Here is a 27142-nt window from a genome sequence, read left to right as displayed (position 1 = left end):
AAGCCAGCGGCAAACGACTTACTCGCAACCCATCCAGGACAACAGGGAATCGGACATGTGAGATTGCTACCCCGATGTCTCTCGATTTCAATACAGAACATCATGACAAGCGAGACTCTTGACCTGAACAAGGAATATACAATGTGTATCATACACGCTATTAATTGAAAGAGCACCGAAGAACCTACGTGCCCCTAATTGAATTATTCATCTAATGGAAGTATACCCAGAACCTACTATCGTAAGGGTGTGCAAATACTGGGGTTCCTCTCAATCTTGATTGTACCCATATGTTACCGGCTGGTCAGCATGAGACTAGAATATAAAGAGCATTATATATATATGAATGAGTGACATTAAGCACGAAATTCAATATCCGGTATGTCATTGCTATTTGTTGTACAAAAATGCAATAAATTCTACAGAGGCATCTAGAGAAAGTGATCAGTGTCTAATATTAACTTGCCCATATTGGCCATTACTGGTGAACACAGCCTTGTGGTCGACCCATGGGGAGATATGGGAACACTACACTGTTTATTCTGGTCCTGTTTTGGTTGCTATTTTTCAAGGCATGAGAAATGTCTTGGCCAGTTCGGTGACTTTTCTTTATAGGCATGGTAGCTTGTGAGCATGGAGTGTTCGACAGAGAAAACCAGAGGATGAAAGGTATGCATCCTGTTGTAGATATATCTACACTCTGGTACAACTCCAGGGTCCATTCCTAAATCATAGAAATTGATTACCTGCAAGGACCATTCCTTGCTTAGATATTGTGTACATACAATGCTATTTTCCAGTACAGACGTCTCCTATCTCCTCGTCGATAGGCTAGAGATCAGGAACATCCTCCCCAATACAGAGAGAATGAAGCCCTCCTGGCAAGGTAGGTATGGTCCCTACCATTAACAGCCCCGGAGATGCATAAGAATACCTCATTATCCAGTACACCACTGCTCTTCTCTCATAACCCCATTCTTCACTCGATTGAGATCCTCAAACCAAATAAATCCTTCAATTGTAAACAATACAATGACAGACACAGTATCCCACGAGCTCCCTCCCCGGTGGTATGACTGGCTCTGGCATTTTTTCCCAAGAGATAAACGATACACAGTGCATCATAGCGTGCCTGTCGAATTGAATCACCTTGGCAAGGCGCGCAGGATCTTGCTAACTGGAGGTGAACTTAGCGAGGACCAAAAGACCTTGCTAGCCGAGAACGAGCTAACCGAGGAGGAAAAGACCTACTTGAATGAACATACACTTACCGACGAGCAAAAGGCCTTGCTGGCTCAGGAGGGCCCGAAGCCCCTCACGCAATCTGCCCAGACCAAGTATGAACGAGTGATTGTCATTTGCCCCAACAATTTCGGTTCCATGCCTGGCAGAAATATTTGTTTTACACTTCTGGCTGGGCCGTTGGAGAATTATAGTATCTTGGAAGAGGCGTTAACGGATAATTTTGAACATATCAAGAGTCTGCGGTTGGTGCCTACGCCGGTGCGATTGCTCGCGGGGGCATGGCAGAGTGGTGTTTTGACTCTCTATGAGGGGTTTCATAATAGAGAGGAGATTAGAAGAGTGAGCATCGCGACATTTGATACCTTTCCTATCGATAATGAGATTGTGCAGAGTCGTCGTCAGATTCATCCCCTGGTGGTGGAGTTCTTTCAGGATATTAGACTCGCTAATCAACCCACTTGGGTCCAGTACTGGTTTGACTCATAGGCTTGCTTGTTTATCTTTATGTGGTGATGACAGGATCCAACTTTTTTCATTCTTTACTGTTCGTCATAGTACTATTGATCAGTCAATCCAGTGAAGTGGTCTTCATCTCTGTAATGTCCATCTTTTCCTTTGGTATTGGAAGTAGTGCATATCCTGTGTGACATGGTTATACTATGCAAGTAGATATTTTTGAACATATGCCGGTGTACAAGTATATGAAATGTCATCAGTCCATATTCCCCAGGATGCAAATCGTCCGTTAAAGCATAAGCAACAATAAGTATCCACTTCACCTTGCAAAACCGGGTCAACAACTCAATACCCAGTTAACCCCACTCAAGTCAACTTAAACATAACCACTCTGAAGGTATTAATGCAACAAACCAATTCTAGGCATCTTCATACCTCGTATATCATCCCGTCCGATCAGGTGACACCACCACGATACAATAATCGCTGCCTAGCCCCATCCATAATACCATAAAATAACTACTAAGAATCTTCTCTTCTCTTCTACACAAATCCCATCAGTACAGTACTTTTGTCCCGATTTACTTGCTGCCCAAGCCACGCCTTAACCAAGTACTACTTCGTACCTGAGTGGCGACGAATGGGATTGGTCGAGGGGCTTATATTAGGCATTCTTACGTGAGGGTCTAGATGGTGAGTCATACCATGCTTACCATGGTAGATTGAGTAGGTAGGAACTAAGGGTTGTTGATACATTTTAGATTTGTATACTTTATTTAACTGGACTGTTTACTACTGGGATAATCTATACCAGCTACACATCTGCATACCCATCTATCAGATAGATATAATATACCCCCCACTCCCACTCCCACATACCCATACCCACAATCAACCCTTAATACCAACAGTAGACAAGTCACAACACTAACTGACAGTGACAGGCGTATCGGAGACTCCGACTCCGTCTCCGCCGACCGGTGCCTCCGACAGCTAAACCCACCCACTGCCCACACACCCACAGGTCATACCATTAGTCACGAATACTTGTTCGCAGGCCTTACAATTGGCAACTTCTGGTTTCTGATTGGTGGGTGCTGTGTACCCTAGAGTTGGTTTAAATTTGCGTTCCCCGCATGTGGATGTACTATTACAGTTTACTTAGTTCATGGGTGGGATACGGGCGCGGGATGAGATTCTGGGTTTGGTTTGGGTATCATGATTGGTTATTTCATACGGTGCAGAGTAGGATAACCCCCAGGTTGTCCTGTCCAGCAATCCCACTGAAAACAACCGCTTAGTATCTAGTAAAATTTGAAAACTGAGAAGAAAATACCCTAACCAACACTAAGTAGTCTCAAGTGGAGATCCTAGAAATGTGCCCGCCTTATGCAGGCCATCGAGAAAAGCGGCTCGCTAGGATTCAGTAACGACTAAGTTAGTTAGTTAGTCTGCTTCTGGTGGTTTAGTGTTTCCTACTTCGGTAATACACCCTCCTACATAGTAGGTACTTGGCTTGGTTATGCTCTGGTTCTAGGTTATTTGGTATAGATGATATATATACAAGATCATATGTATCTCAGGGTACTTGTTATTTTACTCCATCGATAGTATTGAGTAAGTAAGTAGTACTAACTATGTAAGTAGGTAACATGGTCTCCACTCCACTTCCACTCCCCATCCGGCTCTGCACATGCTACCTACCTACCTACCTACCTAACCTAGATAGTCCAAGTATAACATACCTTAGCGGCATCCAACACACCACTCCCTGTTCTTACTTCCTCCAAGAGTACTCCCGTAACCTCCATCCGGATGAGGTGTAGAATCGAATCCCGTGGAAGATCATAGAATATCTTTGTGCTTCTACACAGTCTGAATTTTACGAATCATTGAGTTGGGATTGGGCATTTCTTTCTGTGGGGGTTTTATTCGATATTACTTCTTACTACTCCATAGAAAGTATCGACTTCTGGACTGTGACTTGTTTTCTGGTACTATGGAGTAGATATGTGGAATGTAATATATTGTGAGGCGCTGGGAATGATGAATTTAATAGTTGCTGCTCCGTTCTCTGTGTCAACTAGCCACTAGATGTAGGTGTGTAGCTGCCTACCGCAGCTGGTTCGGGTGACTTGCCTGTTTTGAGTGAGGGAGTGGAGTGGAGGTCAGGTGGTAGGTACATAGTATGTATGTATGGATGGATGGATGAATCTGGGGTTAATGTACCGGTATGTGTATTGCTCGCTCTCTTCCTGTCAGTGTATCAGTATGTGGGATGGCTATGGTGGTAGTAAATGGTGTTCTACGGTCGGAAGATACGGAATTGATGATCAGGTTCATTTGGTACTTATCCTTACTATAATAGATTGTATACTTCATATGGAGTGGTAATTAAACGAGTCGAAAGTCACTCAAGGTATGGTAGTGGCTTGACAACGCGCAAGCAACCCCGTGTCATCTCCGCATTTACGCAAGGAGCAACTCACGACGATCGCACGGAGAGTACGGAGTATACACCTCTGGTAACTATCGACGGAGTAGGCAAAAGGTAATACGATGCAAGTGGCAAGGAATGGCGGGGTAGACGACGTGGACAGACATACATACCAAGCATGGCACTTGGAACAGAGTACATCTTCATGTCTCCATGAGTGAAGTCTTTAGTCGAATACAAACCAATGGTTTGTCTCTCCACTGAATACGGCGGGAACACCCTTCCGTGGATCCACTTGTCAGTTCCACTCGCTGGATTCGGATGGCGCTTTTAGCTTTGGCCTGCAGTGGTTGGGCTCTGCCAGTGCTACCGGTTTCTAACGAATCTAGGCAATGGCTCAATGGCTCTGATAGGCATGAGGCATGGCAGAGGCATGTATACCTGATGCGGTCGGGAGATGAGCATTCCGGGAGTGGGGCCTCAGCTCATCGTGATGCTTATTTCCAAGCTGGCTATCTAGCCGGGAGGAATGCGATGATAGCGATGAGATTTGCATCCGCTGCTGGTTTCCGATGACCGGGCACGAGGTTAGCGGAGCTAGTCGGTACCTGCCTGAGCGCCGGCCTGAGTGCCTGGCCGCTTGACTCAGGCCTCGTCAAGGAACTCCAGGGTTGGGTAATACGGTAGGTCCCACTGCCAGCCGCCCTCACCTGATGCGAGCCACCGGTTCAGAACCCGTATTGTTACTCCTAGTCTCCTACGGGGCGAGCAGGTCAGACCATCTGACCGGATCCTCAAGCTTGATCGCTAGCCCGGATAAATCCAGCTAAAACGAAACGAGCTCCAGCTGGAGCTCAGAGCTCAGCTCCACTTCCGAATTGGTCGCCGGGCAGATGGGGCGCAAACCCCGTCGCCCGTGAGGTCCAAGCCCTCGGAAACAAAGCCCCCCCAATAACAACAATGGCCTCGGGGAGAGTCCACGGCCATCCGTCGGTCGCGCTTTGCACAGAGGTGACTAGCAGTCGTACTACCAGGATTTAGACGTGAAGTAGAGCACTCGTGGTCTATATGGAATATGGAATAGAAACAGGGAAGTAAGAACAGACCACCCGTGACCACCGACCGGCATGACCTCAGACTCAGACCTCAGGCCTCAGAGCCAGGGAACGATCAGTCTGCCAGATTAAATTCGTCGCACCCGAGATCACGGGAAACGTACCTACAGTATCTCAGCATCTCCTGTGGACGCCCGGGTTGTCCTGGATGGATGATTCTCTGCAGTCGAATGTCCGTGCTGGCGCACAGGAGAAGATCTGGCCCACTTCCCCAGATTGTCCGTAAGACTGAGGGCTTTTCTGGCCGTCTGGCGTTCATTCCTGCTCGGAGGTATCCTCCCTAATTATCGTCCGATCCGCTCTCAGCTCAGCAGTCTGGGGAAAGCGATCGGGCGACCTGAAGGCGTCAGACGCATCACAATGCTGAATGCAGGGAGGAAATTGGCCTGTGGTGTCACTGCCCGAGCCTTTGGCCATCTCCGCACTTGTCCAACGCCGGCTGATGAGACCCAAGACCAGCCCACCCGTCCAAGGTTGTCGTAGCGTGGGGTGTGGCGTCCAGCTGAGCCCGAGCCGTGTCATCCCGGCATGCAAGTAATACATAAGACGACTAGAACGCTACGCCCCGTCATCACCGTCATCGGCCGCTTTCAGGGCTGTTGCGACTGATGGGTGCAATAGGTGCAACGCTTCAAGGTCTCTGATGGAGACGAGAAGTGAGATAGATCGCAGCCGATGCTGTTTCCAGTTGGGTACGGAGTAGTTGGCGACCATTTACAATCAGGACAGCTCCACCAAGACATTAGGCCGATACGAGACTCATGATCAATTCAAGCATCACCGGTGCGAGTCTGCTCCTTCTGGACCTGCTTCACGTTGGCATTGTGTGTCATCAGACGGATTCGGGTTTCCTGCAGTTCGCAGTCAGGGTGACGAAATCTCGTAGCGACGCGGCCTGTACGACGGGGGAAGGTGGCCAGTCAATCCGAGATGGGGTTAACAATAGCCTCACAGGATGGAGCAGATCCTCCACGCAAGCCAGTCGTTAGTCGCTTCGTCGTCGCTTCTTCCGGCCCTGCCAGCCCCTGGAGGGGCCGCCCATTGCATTCTGGACGGGTCTGGGGAATCACCCACCGGCCGGTCGCCAACCGAAAGGTGCGCCCAGCTGCCCCAGCAGTCGTGAGCAACGAGGATCATCCGCCGGGGGAGGGAGGGGGTCCCTCTAGCTGGGGGGGGGGGTCCCAAAATCTCTCATTCGATCACATTGCTTTTGCACATCCACCAGAGACACTAGGCCAGTCAGTACACAGTAGACTAGGGAGGAGGGAGGAAAATCAGGACCCAGACGAGGTGCAGTGATTAGTGAAGGTTAGCATGGGTTTCCGTTCGCTTCTCTGGCGTTTTTCTCCGTCTGGCGAAAGGCCAATCAGCCGGCAGGAATGGGCTGGCTTGGCATTCCTGGCCCCCCGCATCCATGTTAGAGTTTAAAAAAAGCGCAGGCCGGACGGGATGGATGGATGCCCTACTGAGGAGTGACTGACCCTGTCGCTTGTCTCCTCATTCCCAGTTGGTTTGGGGATCTCCTCCTCGCTCGGGGCGATGCTCCTGCTCATTTATCCGCAGGTCGAGGCTGGTATGTGCGGCGCAGTGGCCGACTGGCAGCACGGGAGGCTTGGCCCCGTCATGGACTCATGCCTTAGTTGTCCCGGTTAATAGCGAGGATGATGGTTTATTGCGATGCTCCATCACAAAGTTTGCCTAGTTTGGATGCCCTCTTGACGGGCCCACTTTCATGCCTCCAATCCGACCGAGGGAGCGCACTTTGCCAGAATTCCTGACTGGAATATTATCATTATCATTATTATTATTATCATCATCATGATCACGATGAGAATTATTATTAGGATCATACAAAGAATCCACGAGAACCCTGAGGAGAACACTGATTCGATAGATGAGGGTGGAATCGGGTGATCGGACTGTCCCATGGCCCGTCGTCAGGAAGAAATCCGAATCGAATAATCCTCCGCCAGAAAGTACTGACGGCGGCTAGTCAAAGAATAATACCAACTTAACTTACGTACAATACGGATTGTCAGGTTGATTCTTATTATTCATTCCTCTGACTACCGACGGTCCTGCCCTGGATTCAATCCTCTGAATAGGAATCGTCGCAGGCTATTAAATCGTCTGCCTGCCCCGATCCCCAATTTTAGCCTCGTCCGCGGAGTCTTTCTGGCTTCCTTGAGACTCTAAGAATCTGACTGTCACTGACCCAAACTAAGCCAGCCCTCGGGGTCAATCCGTCTTCCACTAAACCACAGCCAAGTCGGACTGCTCCCCACTCCAATCACCATTTACTTCCTACCTAGTACTCTATAGGGAGATTCTATTATCCTCACTCCCTCCCTCATTTTCCCCTCTCCCAACTACTTACTCTCAGACGACCGTCTCCCCAAGCCACAGGCTTTCACACCACACCCCCGTCGCGGCACCTTCGACGCCGTCTACCCCTCCCTCCTCCTCGTCCTTCACTCCTCACCACCACCCCCAACCAACTCTTTCGCTCTCGTTCGCTCACCTTCCTTCTCCCTCTCGTTCGCTCACCTTCCTTCTCCCTCTTCCACACCTCCCCCCCTCGTCGTCTTCTGCCTACTTCACCACTACACTCCACCTCGGTCGAGGTGCGGATGGGCCAATGTTGTCCATGCAAAAGACTCACACCTATGTGTTCCCTGCTCATACCATGCCGTCCACCAACCAACCTGCGGAACGTCGCGACTCCACCCGCTCGGTGATGCTGGCGGACATCCCCGCTCTCGCCGACTGCCCGTTGGTAGACGACTCGTCACTCTCCCACCGCAACAGTATCAGCACCACCGACGGCTTTTCCAACGACTCGCCCGTCTCCTGGGATGGTGACGGGCCCTCCGATAATTCCCCCGCCGCCGAGATCGATGTCAAAATCCAGGACGGATCGCACCATCCGTTCGCTACCGCCGCTGTAGCTTCCCCCAAAACCTTCCGCTTCAACGTGATCGCATCCCACGGGATGGAGGCCGCCATGGGCGAGGTGATGCCCAAGATTGAGGAGCTAGACGATGTGGACGAGTTGCAGAGTATAAAGCCCGTGGGAGTGGAGCCGATGGTCCATGCGAACTCTACCCATCCGGATTCCACGGCTGCTCCCGTCAACGTCCCACGGAAACGTGGACGACCACGCAAACATCCGCTGCCAGCGCCCGGGGGTCAGGTCAAGATCACCAAGGGTCGATCCAAGACGGGTTGTATCACCTGCCGCCGGCGGAAGAAGAAATGCGACGAGACCAAGCCAGCGTAAAGCTCCCGTCCTCCTTTGACTGGGTCCATCCCGTGTCGCTACGGTCGCAGAGGTTAACTTTCTTTCCGCTTTGCAGGTGTCTGAACTGTCAGAAGAATGCCGTGGTGTGCGAGGGCTACCCGCCAAAAGAAATCTGGAAGAGCGGCAAACAGAAGCTTGAGGATGGTAAGTTTTCCTTGGGGCCGTCGTTGGTTCTACGTGGCTGTCGTGCGTATTACTTTTTTTTTTCTTGTTGCATCCAATCACCGTGTCTCTGTCCGAAAACCATGTCTGACTGACTCCTTGGTGTCACAGCAGTTCGTACCCAGAGCATGGTTACTCGCTCCCTGCCTTTGCTGATTGACGGCATCGAAACCGAGATTGACCGACGTTTCCTGGATCACTTCGTCTACGGCTTCAGTCGCGTCCTGACCCTCATCAACGATGACTCCAATCCGTTCAAGGAGATCCTCCTTCCGATGGCCACCCAGCACCGGGGCTTGATGCACTCCCTCATGTGTCTCTCCGGGTCACACCTATCCGCACTCGACCCGGAGCCGAAGCTGAAGGAGCGAAAGTACTACCATTTTCATCGTGCCATCAGAGACCTCAAGGACAATATCAAAACGTCTCAGCAGGTGGTGCAGGGAACTCTGGAGGAGCCGAAGTCTCTCGTGGAAGACCCCATTATTGCATCCACGATTGCTCTCAGCCTGAACACCATCTGCGAGGGAGAGACGAATGGGGAATACCGACCACACATGGATGCCGCCAGGTATCTGCTCACGACGCAGGCGCCGCGGAATGAGAAGTTCCGACAGTTCATTGTCGAGTTTTTCCAATACCATGATGTCTCCAACTCCATCACGTCACTAGATCGCCGCCCAGCCCTCCAAGGGGGCCTGCGGCTGCCCGACTTTGTGCCACATGCGCAAGCAGGGATGTTCCTGGGAGTGTTTGATGGCCTCTTCAACTACATCTCCGAAGTGACGCGAATTCGGGATCGGATCCGACAGCGGTCCAATGAAGGCTACGAGCCCGCTGTCGACTACCAGATCTTAGGGGATGCCGTCTCCATCGACTCGGCCATCCGGGCCTGGGAAACGTCGTATGCGCCCAACACTCCAAATTACTACCTGGCCCAGCTGTATCGCCAGTCGACTTGGGTGTATCTGTATCGCACCATCCGGCCGTCCCGACCCAGCGAGAAAATCGCACAGGTGGTCGACGATGGCTTGGCGTTTCTGGACCAGTTGCCCCAAGATGCAGGCGCCTACAGTATTGTGCTGATGCCACTGTTCCTCCTGGGGTGCTCTGCCTTCGTTCCTCGCCAGCGGGAGAGGATCAAGAAGGGCTTCGAAACTCTCAAAGCCTACTCCAACCTTCGCAACATCGAGCCCGCCTTCAAGGTGGTGGAGCGGGTGTGGGATGTGATGGATACGAAAATCGAAGAGAGTTGGGACTGGGAGAAGATCATTAACGACATGAACATGGATTTCCTGATTACCTAGGCTGCGCTTGATGCATCCTTTTTTTTTTTCATTTTTTTCTTTTCTGGTTCATTCCGGTTGCATAATCACCAGTTCCTGGTGTGTTTCTTTGGTTCTCTGAGCCGTTTGATGTATGTATTTCTTTCTTTCTGTTCTTTTCTTTGTCTGCCGAATGGCGAAAGGGCAACAGGACCAGGGTGAGCAGCCCCAAAAGCGAGACGAAGGGCATGGCGTCAGCGGGCATGATTAGGGGCACAGTACCGTATACCATTTACAAAAGGGGACACTGGCCGGTTGGAATTGATTTCGAGATGTACTTATATATGACGGAGTACGCGTTGATGAGTTTGATGATATTCATTATCTGTATAAATTGCATTATCCTAAGCCATGAGCCATATCACAACACGTTCTATATCGTATTAGCCTCTCTCTTTTATTCTCTCTCCCTATCTCCCAACCCCACACACCACATCACATTACACCACCATCCCTATCTCCTATCTCCAAATGATAAATAGTATACAATACAAAGGAAATATACTCCGTCCCAGTCCCTTAACAATACCTAGCTGCATAAAACTATTGCCCCCTCCTTCCCTCCCCAAATCCCGAAAAAAATGTCACATTTTAACTTTTGATTGACACCTATCAATCCCGTCGGTAGTTGTCCGGGTACCTGATTTTTCTTTTTTTCGTTTTTTTTTCTTTTTGGGTGGATGCCTGTCAGCCCTGAGATAAGGGATGTATGTCGGTAGGTACTAGGTTGATAGGTAGGTAGGATTGCTTTTTCGGGGTGGTATGGTGATCGGGATCGTCGGTTGGGTAGGGTGTGGTTGGGCTGGGTTGGGTTGATATCTAGGCATTGGGATTGGGATTGGGGATGTACTTGATGTGTATACTATTTGGGTCGGTAGGTATAGGGATGGTAGGGATAGGGGAGGTGAAGATAGGGGCTGAATTTGGTTGGTTTCTTTTTTCTTCTTGGGAGGTTAGATTCGACGGGGTGAAGGGTACTTGGTGGGTATGGCTGTTTGGTCTATTTGGTCTATGTATAGTGTATGTATGGTAAGTTAGGAGCGTAGGGTTAGGATGGGGGGAGGATGAATAGTTCGTTAAGTCTTTGGGATGAGGGAGGGAAGGTTTGAGTTGTTGACATGTTGGCTAATCCATGGTTCCGTAGCCGGTGCCTGGTTCTTCGGTTGGAACGGCCTGCATGTCGTCTGTTGTTCGGGGGCCGGTGTATCTTCTATCATTTTGTATATCAGGTTAGATGCGTGACTTGTGAGGTGTATAAGAAGGAATGTACTCACCCTCTCGCAGCAACCAACCACCAGACTAATGCAAAAGCAGCGATGAAGATACCGACGCAGATGCCGTAGTTCCTGAGTCATAGTCAGTGAATGCTTCTAAACAGGGAGCTGAAGAAGTAGGAAGCACATGTTGGTAACTGTCACAGGCACTGTTGGCGGAAAGAACAGCACCGAACTGATAAAAACCACCCACAGCACCGAGATCCAGTTGATATAGGGTCCCCATCGTCCCAGGGTGAATGGTCCTTCGATAAATTTGACTTGTTTTCGGTATATCTGGTGGGCGAGAATCACAGACACGTAAGAGAGGTCTAGCGCAGGCGCGGTGATGCTGAAGATGGCCGTGGCCGTTTGCGTCGAGCCGATGGCGATGCAGTTCAGACAGATGCTGAAGAGAACGACGAACCAGACGGCGTTGACGGGGGTTTGAGTGTAGGGGTTGATTTTGGAGAGGAAGCTTTGATGCTGTTAGTAGGTTGCTCTTTTTGTTCTATAGGCGACGTACGAAGAAAATGGCAGGGCTTCGTCACGAGCAAAGGCATAGGCCATTCGAGTATCTGCCAGCATGGCGGAACAGCCAGTGAAGAATTGGACGAGTATTGCTAATCCCCACATAGCTGAGCCACCGACTCTGCCCCCGGCGTTCAAGAAGATCTGCGCTGCTGGCAGACCTGTTGGTGTGTTCAGGATACCCTCAAAGTCGGTCAGACAGAAGCACATGGACACGGTCAAGATCCAGCCAAGGATGCCGGACACGACGACGGCGGATTGAATGGCCAGGGGACCTAGGGCGGCAGCATTGTGAGTTTCTTCGGACATGCTGAGTATACATGGTCAGCAGGGGAGAACTATTCCGTATAGAAGTAGGCTCACTGTGTGGTTCCATCGTAGTCTGTCATTGTCCATGCAACCGAGATGAATCCCAACAGAAATGAGAATACCTTGGATCCCCATCCGGATCCATCAGTGAAGTGGGTGAAGACCCAGGTAGCCGGTTGCTTGTCGGGGGTGAACCATAACAACACGAAGCAGATACCGATCGTCGCAGCAACTAATTGGTCAGCTCGTGCTCAACAATGCGAGTCTGAGACATACTGTTAATCGGGGCAAACCAGAGAAATATCCGATGCAAAGCTTTGGTAGTCATCGAGCAGATCACACCCAACACGCAAAGCAATATCACAGACAAAAGCACCGTATCGGACGCAGAACTGACTCGTCAGCTGAGTAGGCAGGCTATAGGGACAACCTACGGTGAATACGAGTACTTGCCATCGACAAGCTCCGAGTTCATGCTGGCACAAGCAAGCAGCATCTGACTGACGGTATATGCGACGCTTGACACACCCGCCGTCTGTCCAAGCAGGTTACACCATCCCTGGACCCAGGAAAAGATGGGCACCTGTTCGTCCGGGACCACATGCTTGGTGACAAAGTACATGCCCCCGGCGGTAGGATATGCAGAGACCAGCTCTGCCACCGAGCTTCCAATGCACAAGGCCATGCAAGAACCCACGAACCAACACCATACTGCGGTGGCCGGGCCTCCTGCAGCCAGGGGAGCACCGAACGTGGCGGGGACGGAGCCTAATATCCCCAGAATGGAAATGGCATAGGAGACGGTGGACCATTTGGAGAACTCCCGTTTCAATTCCTGGGCTGTCAGAGCCTGACGAAGCATACACGGCGCGGGCTATACCTGTTTGTAGCCAATGCGGGCTAGGAGAAGCTCATCATTGTCATGGATAGTGGCCATTGGACAGAAGCGTATCTTTGTGTCCTGGCTATAGCTAGAGTGAACTGGAACTGATCGCCAATGCGATATCCTAGGTAGATCTATCGTTGTCAGATGGTTGATCGTGCAGTCAGACAGTCCATGCGGCTCACCCGTCTAGATCCCGTCCAAGTGTCGGTGAGGAACCCCGCGAGGACCGACGCGAGCACTTTCAATGGCTGCGTGATATTTTGACTCGTGACAAATGACAAAGGTGACTGAGGTACTCTAATAAGATACACAAGAAAAGGACCAAAGATTTCACCACCAAAAGACCCTGGAGGGAGGAAGTGGCTGGGGGAAATGGGGTCATGGTTAGCCTTATCGGGCCGGGCTGATAAGTGCAGCAAGGGAGGCCATCCGAAATGCACGTTACACACCCGAGCTGCAGCATGGAGCAAAGACCCGAGGATTTCAAAGATAAGGCTCCGAGCATTCTGGGTTCGTATAATCGACAATTTTGCAGCCTTCTTGGTCGAAAGCCCGCACGGGAGGGGCCTCGGAAATCTAAAGCGATACTCTCAAAACCTCCTCGCATAGTATCTGACAAGGTGCTAAGTCAAGAAGAGCGTTGGTTGTTAGGTGATTCGTGAAGAGGCAGCAGAAGATTGGTCAGGTGATCGGCCTGCCGTTAAGGGGATGCCGGGATGCTTCAACGTCAGCTTGCTGCTCCGCTAGCTCTTCCATTTCTATACAGCTGAAAGACTTAGCAGCCAGCTTGCACTCTTCCCATACCATGTCTCTGCGCATCGGCCAAGTCATCTGCGGGAAGAAAGCAAGTTATCAAGTGATGGAGCCACTGAAGAGTGCAACAGTCTTCAAGGCCAGAATCCTGCCAGGGTCCGATATTAACAAAGAATGGTAAGATCCCGACATGGTTGAATGTGTGCTCACATCTTTAGGGCTGTAATCAAGACGGCCATTGGGGATCTCGAGCGGGTTGCATTGAGGCGCGAATACAGCAACTACCAGATCAACGCCTTTGCATCGAACCAATATATTCGAACTATGTATGAAGCCATTGGCCCTATTGACTCTACGGACACATCCCCACATCTTGTGTTCGAATATATGGACACTGTTCTACGAAAGGTGCCATCGAACAAGTTTCGCGACACCGAGCTACCCCGGAATATATCCAAGTCCGTCCTTTCCGCACTCGAGGTGATGAGATCGCAAGAAATGGTCCATACTGGTAAGATTCCTTTTGCATTACTTCCTTACCTGCCTGCTAACCGCTAAGATGTGAATATCAATAACGTTTTCATTTCCAACCTGGGCGGGGATTCACCCGTCGTCAAGCTCGGCGATTTAGGCATGGGTACGTATCAACATTGCCATCACGAATGAAACTTACTGTTGCAGTACTGCGGGATGGATTTAACGAGCAGCGGCTTCAAAGCCTTCCGTCCCGGGCACCAGAGGTGTGGCAGGGCCATGGCTGCTTTCATTCTTCAGATGTGTGGTCAGTTGGTGTTATGGTGAGTCGGTCCCAAGTCTAGGCAGACTAGGCTAATTCGACAGCTGGCGCAATGGGCTGCCTGGAAGAATGTTTTTGGAGCGAGCGACAAGATCATTGAAGGCTATCCCGAGGCGTATTGCATAGCGAAACTCATGGCCCTTATCGGTCCCCTCGGGGCTCCTACCGATCAATATGCTCCGGATTTTGAACTGGCTGAGCAGCTTCTTTCTATGGACTTTGGACCTGAATTCGGCAAAGTGATCAAAGTCGGCAGGTTGCGTGATGAGCTGCAGTCTGTTGCAAATCCACCAGTGCCCACCGAGCTCGTTGACTTTATCATCTACCTCCTCACAGCAGATCCGGATCGGAGACCAAATGCTTGCGACGCTCTCCGCCATCCGTACATACAGTCAAGTCAGTCAGACACTGATAATGGGACTATGCAGGGCACCTCATAGTGAAATTTGTGCTTGGATCTGTAGAATGTTGACCGCAATAATGTACAATATGGAAGTCGGGAAGAAGTATCCGAAGCAAGGAGTAGGAGTCCGGAGAGCGAGAGAGACACGCGCGCAAAGTATGACATAAGCCGCGCTAGGCCAAGAAAGGGAAGCGGCCAAGGCCACGGTTTCTCCTCCGAGAGTGAACTGGATAGGTGGTCAGTTGCGATAAACGGCCATCCATACCCCTTTCTTGGTGCAAACCCTCTCTGCTCAGACTGCAGTCCTCGAGGAGGATCCAGTAATGGTCCACGGCTGACTGGGCTTTCTCCGCCGCCGATCGATCCGTCTCCCCCGTCCACATCTGTTGATTCTCTTCCCCCGCGTTATGCAGCACTATGGCCGACCCGAACATGTATCACTCCTACGGTCAGGCTCCGGTGCCTGGTGAAAACCCCTCGGATCCCAATCGAATGGCATCTCCGGTTCCTCCGCAAGGCTATCCTGCCGCTGGCTTCCCTTCCGGTCCCTCTCCTCCCCAGCCCGGAGCTGCGTACGGAGCCCCTGCCCCTAATCAACAATGGCCGGCCTACGGCTCTCCCCCGGCACAACAACCTCTACAACAACCACCGGCACAATTCGCATACCAGACCGAACCGCACGCTGCGGTTGGTGCCCCCGTCGACCCTGGGATGGCCGGGCTGGCGTCCCAGATGAGCGGATTGGGAATAATGGGAGGTGAAGGAGGAGCGCACCGGACGACGAAAAAGAAGCATCGACACGCGCACCACGAGATTGCCGGTGCTTCGGCCTCGGCCCCGCAACCATTCGCGACAGCACCTCAAGATCCCATGCAGCCAACCTCGCAGTTTCTCAACACCGGCTTGAACCAAGCCCCCCGGCCCATCTCCCCCGCCGCCGGCATCCCCCCCCCCGTGAACCCAGCACTAGGAGGCGGCGCTGGTGCGGTCCCGACACAAGGGAAGATCGACCCAGAACAGATCCCAAGTATTCCGCGGGCTCGCGATTTGCCTGCGCAATACTACTTCAACCATGTTTACCCGACGATGGAGCGACATCTCCCCCCTCCGGCGGCGATCCCGTTCGTCGCCCACGACCAGGGCAATTCGTCCCCCAAATATGCGCGTCTCACTTTAAACAACATCCCCTCCACCTCCGACTTCCTCTCCTCGACTGCACTGCCCCTGGGCATGGTTTTGCAGCCGCTGGCGCGCCTGGACCCGGGCGAACAGCCTATTCCCGTGCTGGATTTCGGCGACGCCGGGCCCCCGCGATGCCGCCGATGCCGAGCGTATATCAACCCCTTCATGTCGTTCCGCTCGGGAGGAAACAAGTTCGTCTGTAATATGTGTACATTCCCCAACGATGTACCGGCGGAATACTTTGCCCCGCTGGACCCATCCGGATCGCGCATCGACCGCATGCAGCGTCCGGAGCTGATGATGGGAACCGTGGAGTTCCTAGTTCCGAAGGATTACTGGAACAAGGAACCGGTTGGTCTTCAATGGCTGTTCCTGATTGATGTCAGTCAGGAATCGGTGAACAAGGGCTTCTTGAAGGGTGTGTGCAAGGGCATCATGGAGGCGCTGTACAGCGAGGAACCATCGGAGACCGAGGGTGAGGCCCCGGCCAGGCGCATACCAGAAGGCGCAAAGATCGGTATCGTCACCTATGATAAGGAGGTGCACTTTTACAATCTCAGTGTGAGTTCGGAATCGCCGCTATGCCGATCTCTGCTTACCGTCCCAGGCACAACTCGACCAGGCCCAGATGATGGTGATGACCGATCTGGAAGAGCCGTTTGTCCCTCTCAGTGAGGGACTGTTTGTGGACCCTTACGAGTCAAAGTGCGTCCCATGCTCTTAATTGAGGTATACGGCTAACAGGATCAGGAATGTCATCACCTCCTTGCTGCAGCGCATCCCATCCATTTTCTCCCATGTCAAGAACCCACAGCCTGCGTTGCTGCCCGCCTTGAACGCGGCCTTGTCTGCTCTGCGGCCGACGGGCGGTAAGATCGTGGGCACGATCGCCAGCCTGCCCACCTGGGGTCCCGGTGCCCTGTCCCTGCGGGATGACCCTAAGGTGCACGGGACCGAGGCGGAGAGGAAGCTGTTCACCACGGAGCATGTGGGATGGCGCGAGACGGCCGGCCATTTGGCTGAAGCCGGCATCGGCGTCGACATGTTTATTGCGGCCCCCAGCGGAACGTACATGGACGTTGCTACGATCGGTGAGTTGTTCGCGCGTCATCCCTGACTACTGCTAACGCTGGCAGGCCACGTCCCTGAGGTAACTGGCGGTGAGACCTTCTTCTACCCGAACTTCCACGCACCCCGCGACATCCGCAAGCTCTCGCAGGAATTGGCGCATGCGGTCACGCGGGAGACGGGCTATCAGGCTCTGATGAAGGTCCGCTGTTCGAACGGACTGCAAGTGTCAGCCTACCATGGCAACTTTGTGCAGCACACGTTTGGGGCCGACCTCGAGATCGGTGCGATTGACGCCGACAAGGCTATCGGCGTGGTGTTCAGCTACGACGGCAAACTGGACCCGAAGCTGGATGCTCACTTCCAGGCTGCCCTGCTGTATACTTCGGCCAACGGCCAGCGTCGGGTCCGGTGCATCAACTCCGTAGCCGCGGTTAATGAAGGCGGCATGGAGACGATGAAGTTTGTGGACCAGGATGCCGTGGTCAGCATGGTGGCCAAGGAGGGTATGTTCGCTACTCTGTCTGTTGATTGGGCCGATGCTAACATGACTACAGCGGCGTCCAAGACTCTAGACAAGTCCCTCAAGGACATCCGAGCCAGCGTTTCGGAGAAGACCGTAGACATCTTCAGCGGATACCGCAAAATCTTCTCTGGGTCACATCCTCCGGGGCAATTGGTGCTACCGGAGAACCTAAAGGAATTTTCCATGTACATGCTCAGCCTGATCAAGTCGCGGGCTGTTAAAGGTAAATCCGCTCCTTGGCTCTTGGACTCATCGGAGGAACACGGACTGACGGCATCTAGGCGGCCAGGAGGCGTCGGATCGGCGCATTCACGACATGCGGATGTTGCGATCCATCGGGTGCACGGAGCTGTCGCTGTACCTGTACCCCCGCATCATCCCGATCCACAACATGCAGCCGACAGATGGATTCCCCAATGAGCAGGGCCAGTTGCAAGTGCCCCCCTCGCTGCGGGCCAGCTTCTCGAAAATTGAGGAAGGCGGGGCGTACCTGGTGGACAACGGGCAGCAGTGCCTGCTGTGGTTGCACTCGCAGGTGTCCCCCAACCTCCTGGAGGACCTGTTTGGCGAGGGGCAAGGGTCGCTCCAGGGACTGAGCCCCCAGACCTCGACGATCCCGGTGCTGGAGACACATCTGAACGCGCAAGTGCGCAATTTACTGCAGTATCTGTCGACGATCCGGGGATCAAAGGCCGTAACGATCCAGCTGGCGCGTCAGGGACTGGATGGTGCCGAATACGAGTTTGCGCGCCTGCTGGTGGAAGACCGCAACAACGAGGCCCAGAGTTATGTGGACTGGCTGGTGCACATCCACCGGCAAATCAACCTGGAGCTGGCGGGGCACCGCAAACGCGAGGACACAGCGGGGGAGGGGGGGTTGACCAGCTTGGCTGGACTGCGGGCGCCGTATTGGTAGACGTTTTGGGGGGGGCGCTACGGAGGGAAAAGGGAAGAGATTTACAGTATACCACGGTTGAGCGTTGAACAGAAACCCAGAGGGTCTTTGCAGTTTGCAAGCATCGGCACAGGAACAGGCAGGTTTCGCGTAATGGCGTAGAACGTAGACCGGCGACGAGACTTGAAGAGGGGGGGGGGGCGCGCAGGCCTCCGGTTGGTTTCGGCAGATGAAGAGGCGAAAGTCTAGAACTGGCGACCCAGCGATGGAGCAGGATAAGGTCGGACTAGGCTCGGAGGCTACTTTAGTGGACGGCACCAAGAGCAGCGGATAATGGATTAGTCTGGCTCTCGGAGAGGCGGCGAGCCCAGGAGGAGACGAACCGTGGGAGACTCCATGAGTTCTTTTCCATTTGCCATTCTTTGAGTTGAGTTTGACAGGGTTTGGCACATCCAGTTCCAGAGTGCCGTCGGGGCACGCAGTGGATCCAGTCCGAGGTCTTCCGGTCACGCACTCGGGATCGAGGGGTTTCTATTGCCACGGCCGCCGAGCGACGCCCCTCGATTAGACTTTTTCACGCCCAGGGAAAGGCGACTCGAGTGGAGCAGCAAAGAAAGGATAGCCAGCTGCCAGACTGATTGTTTGAAACTGTCCGTTGAGGGGAAGGAGGGGGGAAGGAGAAGGAGGGGATTATTGAGGGCCTATTTTTGGGGTCAATATGACGGGGAAAGGAAGATGATTGTCAGTGGAAACAATGGGAAGAGGGGGCACACAAGTACCGGTTAGGTACCCGGCCAGTCGAGCGACAGCTTGAATCCGATGCGTCCGAGATGATGCAGCCAATGCAGCCAGTGTCAGCACTCCTCAGCAGCAGCAGCAGCAGCAGCAGCAACACCGCAAGAGGCCGGTGAAACTTGACAGACCAACGCTCGCCCATCTCGTGGCGTCGGAACCTCCATCTCCACCCGGGCCCAAAGGCTCGTCAGGGACGGCCCAATCCACGTCAGTGGCCATGTGGAGCGGATGCTGGAGTCATGCTGGACAGAGTTTTTACCCCTGCGCCTCTGGCGGGCGGGTTCGTTGGATGGAAACGGTCAGGAACCGAGCGAGTTTGGAGGTGGAGGACAGCCGTGGATTTGCCTTGCCGCTGGGGCCAACTGGGCTATATAAGTGGGCTGCACCCTACCTGTTCGACTCTCTCTCCCCCATCAGCATCTACTGCATCACACTCTCTTGTTCAGCTTTGTCTGACCTGTCATTCTCTTTGATCTCGTCTGTAGATCAGACCTTCTCTTTTGGACCATCCAGTCTTCTCTCTTTTAGACTTGGTCTATCAATCCTTAGTTTCTGTCTTTTGACACACAACTCATCTACTCTTTGCTTGCTCTGCTATTGCATATCCATTATCAAGAAGTCATCCACGACAAATCTTTGATCAAGTCAATCCTTCATCATGCTTTTCAAGACCATCTTCACCGCCGCTCTGGCCACCGCTGCCACGGCCCTCCCTCACAACTTCCACGTCCGTCGCAACGAGACCTCCTCGGCCGGCGGCGTCGACATCATGAACAACATGGATTCTACTACCGTCTACGCGTGGTCTGTTTCTGATAGAGTCAGTAACATGCATACCCTTTCTGCGGGCGGTGGTAGCTACTCCGAATCCTGGAAAACCAACGACGACGGCGGTGGTATCTCCATCAAGCTGTCCACCACCGAGAGTCAGTCCGATGTACTACAGTTCGAGTACACCCAGTCCGGCAGCACCATCTTCTGGGACATGTCGTGCATCAACCTGGGCAGTGACTCGGCCTTTACCAAGTACGGCTTCACCGTGAAGCCCTCCGAGGAGAACTCCGACTGCCCTACGGTGACTTGTGCCGCGGGCGAGACCGAGTGCTCGGGTGCGTACAACCAGCCCGATGACAATGAAGCTACTCATGGCTGCCCTATCGATACCCGGTTCACTCTCACTTTGGGCTAAACCTGCTCCCCTTTTTTCCTCCGGGACGAGTGACAACCATGATACTTTGACTTTTGATACCTTCGTTGCTTTTTAGATCGGGTGGGATTTGGATTTGGATTTTGTTTGGGTCGGGAATTTGAAAAGACTCGTTGACTTGACTTGATTTGCCTCCTGGATGAGTTGCACATACACACTCTTTTCGTGTTGATCTGTCGATTCAATTAGATGAATCCTGAATCAATCTCGCTTGCTGTGCTATGCGGTTATGTATGTAGTGATTTGACATCACATGAATTATGCTAGACTAAAAAGTATACTTGTTACTTGATCTGATCCTGTTGGGTACGGAGTACTCTGTAAAAGTCGACGAGTAATTCAGGTAAAGCCAACCCCCCTCCTCCCTACCCAGTACCCAAGTAAAATAGTACCAAGTAAAGTTCTGACAAGTCACCCCCAAATTCCACCCCCAATAATATGCAGGTACTCATCCTTACGCAGGTCCTCATCATAAAACTAAAATCTAAACTCAGCCACATCTTACCTACCTCATTCCCTCCTCCTAGGCAGCAAACCCTCCACTTTGCAGGCAACGGCAACGGCAACGCAAATAGTCTACGTAGTTTCAAAAAGTATAGTAGGTGGGTGGGTGGATGGATGGCGGCAAACCGAAGACGGCGATGGAGATGGATGGATGGGCAGTCAGCCACAGTGGGCCCCAGCCAGTCCAGATCGGAGGGAGTGGGGACTGGGCGCTGGCTGGGCTGGGCTGGATTAGGGAGGTGGGGATTGGCTGGGCCGGGCTGTTGCTGCTGCCTTTCTGTTTTGCTGAGGGACGAGGGGGCCTCACCGAGGATGGTTCTGAGATTGTTGGATGGATTGGAAATTAGATAGAGCATGTGTGTACTTCGTACACATGTATTCTTCATTTCTACACCGCAACGTCATACATAGTATTCATATGGCTTAAGTAGGTGATAGATAATGGTAGAGGGTGTACGGAGTAGCGGGGTTAACATCCCTCCATGTGGTGGATACAATAACCCAGTTTACCACCTACAACCTACAGCATACTTCCACCCACGTCTCAACCGATCGATCCTCTACCTATCCATTAGATACATCGTCCGATCTCGGTTCGTGAGTATGATTAAGTTCACCACTCCATGGAAGTACGGAGGAAAACATCCTCCTCCCCCGAATTTAAATTTAAATAGGAAGAAAAAGAAGAAAAGAAAAGAAGGAGTGGCGCCTACGTAATCCATCTCAGAAATCTACCTATTGATTATTCATCTGAATAATGAGGTAGGTTAGTTAGTTAACCGATTTGCCTACAACAAAGACTCCACCAGCACATCTAGACTCATCCCAACCCATCAAGAATAATTCTTCCCGCCGGGAACGGAAACAAAGATCCTTTCTTTCTTAATTTCTTTATTTCTTAACTAACGATGCCTGGACAACGATGACGATGACGATAGCAATGACGATGACAATGACTGACGACCGGAGAATGCAATCCCGACCCCGACCGATTTACCGCCGGTCGGGCCATCCAGATCCATCCATGTAAGTAACTTAGTCAGCGCTGCGCCTACCAATCCACAATTTACAATCCACAATCTGAAAGTTGAAACCCACCGATTGGTCATAAACCTTAACCCTATGCCGCCCTCTTATTGGTGTAAACGCATCGCGCATTGTCCATTGATCGATCATATTCACGGCCATTTATTGGGCACCATCGTCCCTATGTGTGAGGTTCCCCACTGTATGGGTTACGTATGTCCATTGTCATGATTTTGAGGTCCAATCATGGGCATGCTACATGGTGAATTATCATTGGTGATTGGTATGGTATGGGTTCTTTTGACTGACGTGTGGTGGTGGTGGGGGTGTTTTGGTGGTGTTTCAGGATTCTTCTGACTTCTGGATTCATGTTGGATTATCAAGCTAGTTTGGAGTGTAGTGGTGGTGTGTGGTGGTGGTGGTTACCCCTCACTTGTTTTTGTCGTGTTCTGGATTTGAATTTGGATTCAGGTGGGGGATGGATGGACTGCTTTGTTAGATGGGATGAGATAACCGGTGGTGGTGGGAGGAGACTGACTGCTCCGACGGATCCGAAGGAGCGTTGACTGCTGCCTTGTTGTAAGCCGCTCGGTTTCTTGGGACTGGGATGAAGCAGGTGGGTTAGTGTACCCCATACTGTGATCCTTGTTGGAGTTGGAGTTGCTCAGATTACTCAGATCCTTCGGAGACACATGATGGACAGTGCCTCACCTACGTTGGGTGGGGTGATATCTCGCCAGTTGAGTAGCACGATGGTGTGACACTACTTATCTTCATCACTTGATTTCCACGGTATTCTACATGACAGTACATAGGTATACTCAAATCTACACACACACCCTCAGATCATGATTCTCTATAGGGAATTGACACCTCAGGCATCAACAGACAAGGACCCCAGCCCATCATGCAATATAATAAATGACACCAAGGGGCAGGATCTGACATCTCATCTGACATGCATCCTACATATCCACGAACCTAATCATCTCCTAGATCCTTCCATCCTTCCATCATTCCAACAACTTTCCTATTTCGTGATTGTTCGTTCGCTAGGATACGTCTTTAACAGTAGATACTCCTATTCCTAAAATACCACGGAGTACTCCGTACTATACCTATCTCAACCCTAGTACTCAATAGTGCATCTAGCCTCAGACACATCCTATATTTATCGATCTAAGTATGAAAGCCACATCCCATTAAGGTACGAGGCAGCCCCTTCCAGAACCGCACTATTGAATCGAAGGGAATAAAGGGGGGAACGGAACGGTGGCTGACCACTAGTTCCTAGGGCTACGGGCTATCGATCTATAATCGTGTGACAGATCAGCCCCAATTTCATTTTACCTGTCGGACGGGCGGACATCGATGTCTGGTGGAATGGGGGCCAGGGATGAAAGGATTCCTTCCGGGCCAAAGTCGGATTATATTCTTTACTAGGAACGAGTTCTCCAGGTACTCCGTATGGAGGAGAAGGAATAGGATGGTGGTACTGCTGACTCCAACATAATGACAGTAGTTAACTAACCAATATTAGTCACTGCATAGCCACTGGCATATACGGCTAACTCCCTGACACCACCGCCAATCCCTCGTATATCTTTTGCTTCACCGCGAGAAAACTCCCCCCTCCCCGGCTGAGACTCGTCGCCGCCGCCGACTGTGCCGATGCCTCAATCTCGATTCGGCCCGTCGCTGACTTCCGCACGGCCACCATCCCATCAATCAGCAGGGTGCCCTCGCCCCGGAACTCCGCCGTGTGTCCGGCCCCTTGCATGATCTTCCGTAAATCAGCCAGCCGTAGGTCGCCCACGTGGAGCGGCCGGGTCATCGACCGTGTTCCCGCGGCCATGTTGGCCGGCAGCACATCCAGCAAGGGGTATCCGTCCGGTTTGGCCCCCTCCGCCGGGCTCGTCGCCGTCTCAGAAGTGTCCTCCTCCAACAGCTTGGCTTTCTTGATGGGATTCTCGGGATCCTCCAAGGCGGCCAGTTCTGGCCCCCGTAGCTGCGCCGTCAGAGTGACCACCCCCAGGCTGCGCACATGCTGCCACTTCAAACGCCGGACCAGATTGTTGCTCAGCTTCACCATCCACGCGTTGGTGTCGACGCTGGCATCGATCATCTCGCCATTGACCGGCGTGAAGATCACCGCCGAATCCGCGGCCGAGACATCCATCCCGGATTTGGCGGCCAACAGCTTCTGGCACTCCGTCGCCAACGCCGTCGTTTCCTGTTTCATTCCTCCGACCAGGATCAACTTCCGGGGCTGGATGAGCGGGATGAGCATTTCCAGACTGCGCTTGTCGTGAAGTCCCGTAAAGTCCACAAAGGCCAACCGGGCATTGATCGTGAGCGCCGCCTTTTCGTACACAGCCTTCGCCGGCCCCTCGAATGTCTGTCCTTCCACCTCATCCTCGGACGAGACCGCCGCATCTGCGCCCTCGCCATCGTCCGCGAGACTCATCTCGTCGGCCGTACTGGCATCCTTTCGCGGCGCATCGCCAAGCACGTGCCGTTTGGCGCCACTGCCAGACAATCTCCGGCCGTGGGGGCCCGACTCGTCCCATCGCCGTTTCTGCCCCAGCTTGGTCTGGGAGTCAGTCCGGCGCTGCTGCATGTCGGCCTCCTCACGTTCCTCCGCGCGGAGGTACTCCTCCGGCCGGATGAATTCGCCATATTCGTCCCCCTTCTTTCTTGGGGCCACATACGGGAACATTCGCTCACGACCCTTCTTGCCACGCACATCGTAGTCGTAGACGTTCTTGCGCCGGAGCAGAATATTGACGCCCAGGTCTTCATCACTGAGTCCGAGCTTGTTGCGGTTGGCGTGCGCTAACGAAGTTGAAAAGTTCAGCACGCGACCCTGCTGCTCCGTCTCCGAGTCTTCCGATGTAGAGCTGGACCGGTCGTCAAGCGCGTCGGCGGCGTTGTCGAGGTTCTCCTGCCCGCGGGCTTGCGACGTATCTTGGAGCTGGCGTTTGGTGGCCAAATACTGCTGGTAGAGGAGCTGCTCGCCCGCGTCCAGCGGCGCGCGCCGCACGTCCGTCCACGAGAGCTCCCGCCCCCCACTGTGCACCTGTTCTAGCATTTCGCCGTCCGACGCCTTTTCCAGAGCAACCCCATCCTTGCGTTCCTCGTACCACTGCCAGATCATCCCGCCGAGGGTCTTGCGGCGGGTGTCCTCCTGGGCCTCCGAGACCCGCTCCTTGTGCAGCGGCTCCGTGAGTAGCAGCAAGTTGTTGGCACCCTCCGCCACCAGTCGGAGCGACTCCTTTGCGAACCCCCAATCCAGCGACGTATCGGAGGCAAGGATAACCTTGGGCTTCTGGTCGGTTAGGATCTTTTCCAGTCGCTTTTTCCGCTCCAGAATTCGGAGATGCTTGAACGTAAACGGACCAACGCCCTTGCCTTCGGCCTTGCCCTGGTTCGGACCAGACCGCTGATCCGTATTCGTGGACTGTCCGGTGGTTGCATCCACACCCTCTGCCGCCTCGAATTCTCGTACGATATTTTCATCCATCCACTCCAGCATACTCCGCGCAAGTCGCATCGTAGTATTAGCCTTCCGGCCCGCCAGATATAGTCCAGCTCCTTTCAACACATCATCTTGCCCCTGGCTCGCCGCATCGCGCCAGGCGTGTTCCAACGCATACGCCAGCTCCAGCACACGAGCACTAGTATCTGTAGGAATCAAAACCGTCCCCCCCTTGGCGATGGTGCTTCGGATCATGTCCAGCAGCAAGTCGTCACGCTTCTTCCGGCCTCCGGGCAGCGCGAACCGTTCGCCGCCTCGGGTACTGCAGACCAGCGCCGTGGGCTTGCGCAACTGCTCGATAACCTCTGTTCCACTGGCACCCGACCCACCAAACCACGCAGCGCCCGCTACGACGCTCTCTCGAGCTTGGTTCCAGTCGACCGCGTAGACGATTGACTCCATGCCATGTTGCACGTGCCATATCGTACCGCCAACCGTGTGTCCAGCATTGTAGGCAGTCAGCGTAAGACCGTTCAGGGGCGGCGAGAACGGCGACGGAAGGGGTTGGTGTGGCTGGGAGTATTTTAAGGGATGTATCAGGGAGAAGTAGCGGGCAATCTCTTCGGCCGTGGGAGGTTGGAGGAGGATTCGTCCGGCATGCGTAGGTTCGGCGCTTTCGTCACCTTCGGCCACGGATGCAGCCGCCGATGCAGCGGACGTGGACGCTCCGGGTTCAGAGATCGAGGCTTTGGGTAAGAAAGTGGCTGCCAGCGGAGCGGAGGAATACAGGTCTTGTAGGAGCGTGCGACCGAGCGCAATGACGGGGCTGGTTGCGTAGACGGGAATCTGGGTGAAAAGAGGAAAGGTCTTGCAGCAATGAGCATATGCACCGATATGAGCGGGTGTAGCATGAGTGAGAAGGATCAACGATAGTGTTGGGACATGTCTAGCATAAGTTAGAAGACTCCGGAGTAGACGAGCAGTGGCCGCTCACTTTTCCAGTTCCTGCAGGTCGAGAGGATCGAAGGTGTCATCCCAACCGACGTCCACGAGAATCTTGATCCCTCCATCTAGCTCTAGAATCGATTGCGACGCCTTGGAGGACGCAGACTGCGCGCCGAGGAGAGGGGTAAAGGTGAACATCTTGTGTTGTTCTCATGCGCGGCGAACCAGGAGAGCTGCAATGAGGCTGTCGCGGAGACTCGGAGCGCTCACTCAGCTCATCGATCCGGGAGATGACGATGAACAAAAGCGAGTTCGGTGTAGATTATTGGAACATATCCAGGGGCAATCACAATTCACCGCGATGAAGCATAGGCAGCTGAGACGCCTTAATTGAATTGAAGGATGCTTGTCGGTATTGCGGACGGGAAATCACATCACGGGTCCGTTTGCCTGGTTTGCATGATTCCCGATCGGGTAGTATACAGCGACAAGATATACAATTCAATACAATAGACCTATACATACAATCCGTGTAATATTTTGG

The 27142-nt window shown here is 52.8% G+C and overlaps 8 protein-coding genes across 8 annotated transcripts; 5 read left to right on the top strand and 3 right to left on the bottom strand.

Moving 5' to 3' along the window:
- Window positions 1-617: 617 nt before the first annotated feature.
- BO80DRAFT_435828 (uncharacterized protein) lies at window positions 618-1731 on the top strand (the record flags this gene model as incomplete). The annotated part of the gene is made up of 3 exons (XM_025720926.1): window positions 618-669; window positions 806-886; window positions 1046-1731. The coding sequence occupies 3 exons, from the start codon at window positions 618-620 to the stop codon at window positions 1729-1731; spliced, it is 819 nt and encodes a 272-aa protein (XP_025574187.1).
- A 7096-nt stretch (window positions 1732-8827) lies between these two features.
- Window positions 8828-10181, top strand: BO80DRAFT_426233 (fungal specific transcription factor domain-containing protein). Its single transcript, XM_025719710.1, has one exon. The coding sequence runs from the start codon at window positions 8845-8847 to the stop codon at window positions 10021-10023; it is 1179 nt and encodes a 392-aa protein (XP_025574186.1). The 5' UTR covers window positions 8828-8844; the 3' UTR covers window positions 10024-10181.
- Window positions 10182-11034: 853 nt separating this feature from the next.
- BO80DRAFT_465867 (amino acid permease) lies at window positions 11035-13456 on the bottom strand. Its single transcript, XM_025722751.1, has 9 exons — window positions 13203-13456; window positions 13015-13151; window positions 12569-12969; window positions 12411-12526; window positions 12189-12366; window positions 11821-12135; window positions 11443-11772; window positions 11316-11387; window positions 11035-11251 (listed from the first exon to the last, which is right to left on the bottom strand). Exons 2-9 carry the CDS (start codon window positions 13069-13071, stop codon window positions 11167-11169), a joined length of 1554 nt encoding a protein of 517 aa, XP_025574185.1. The 5' UTR covers window positions 13072-13151; window positions 13203-13456; the 3' UTR covers window positions 11035-11166.
- Window positions 13201-13746, bottom strand: BO80DRAFT_117272 (uncharacterized protein). Its single transcript, XM_025713465.1, has one exon. It carries the CDS (start codon window positions 13625-13627, stop codon window positions 13262-13264), a length of 366 nt encoding a protein of 121 aa, XP_025574184.1. The 5' UTR covers window positions 13628-13746; the 3' UTR covers window positions 13201-13261.
- A 79-nt stretch (window positions 13747-13825) lies between these two features.
- On the top strand, window positions 13826-15009 carry BO80DRAFT_446182 (kinase-like protein; the record flags this gene model as incomplete). Its single annotated transcript, XM_025721544.1, has 5 exons — window positions 13826-13950; window positions 13992-14284; window positions 14333-14410; window positions 14455-14570; window positions 14614-15009. The coding sequence occupies 5 exons, from the start codon at window positions 13826-13828 to the stop codon at window positions 15007-15009; spliced, it is 1008 nt and encodes a 335-aa protein (XP_025574183.1).
- A 160-nt stretch (window positions 15010-15169) lies between these two features.
- BO80DRAFT_118092 (Sec23/Sec24 family protein) lies at window positions 15170-19160 on the top strand. Its single transcript, XM_025713467.1, has 6 exons — window positions 15170-16715; window positions 16762-16859; window positions 16905-17245; window positions 17291-17728; window positions 17780-17971; window positions 18030-19160. The coding sequence occupies exons 1-6, from the start codon at window positions 15390-15392 to the stop codon at window positions 18662-18664; spliced, it is 3030 nt and encodes a 1009-aa protein (XP_025574182.1). The 5' UTR covers window positions 15170-15389; the 3' UTR covers window positions 18665-19160.
- A 936-nt stretch (window positions 19161-20096) lies between these two features.
- BO80DRAFT_446180 (putative extracellular thaumatin domain protein) lies at window positions 20097-20627 on the top strand (the record flags this gene model as incomplete). The annotated part of the gene is made up of 1 exon (XM_025721543.1): window positions 20097-20627. One exon carries the CDS (start codon window positions 20097-20099, stop codon window positions 20625-20627), a length of 531 nt encoding a protein of 176 aa, XP_025574181.1.
- Window positions 20628-23644: 3017 nt separating this feature from the next.
- Window positions 23645-26981, bottom strand: BO80DRAFT_409604 (cleavage polyadenylation factor subunit CFT2). The gene is made up of 2 exons (XM_025717889.1): window positions 26648-26981; window positions 23645-26599 (listed from the first exon to the last, which is right to left on the bottom strand). The coding sequence occupies exons 1-2, from the start codon at window positions 26794-26796 to the stop codon at window positions 23743-23745; spliced, it is 3006 nt and encodes a 1001-aa protein (XP_025574180.1). The 5' UTR covers window positions 26797-26981; the 3' UTR covers window positions 23645-23742.
- Window positions 26982-27142: the final 161 nt, after the last annotated feature.

This window comes from Aspergillus ibericus, assembly GCF_003184845.1.
Source record: "Aspergillus ibericus CBS 121593 unplaced genomic scaffold BO80scaffold_26, whole genome shotgun sequence".
Classification (NCBI taxonomy): domain Eukaryota; kingdom Fungi; phylum Ascomycota; class Eurotiomycetes; order Eurotiales; family Aspergillaceae; genus Aspergillus; species Aspergillus ibericus.
This window is presented reverse-complemented; position numbering and strand designations above follow the sequence as displayed.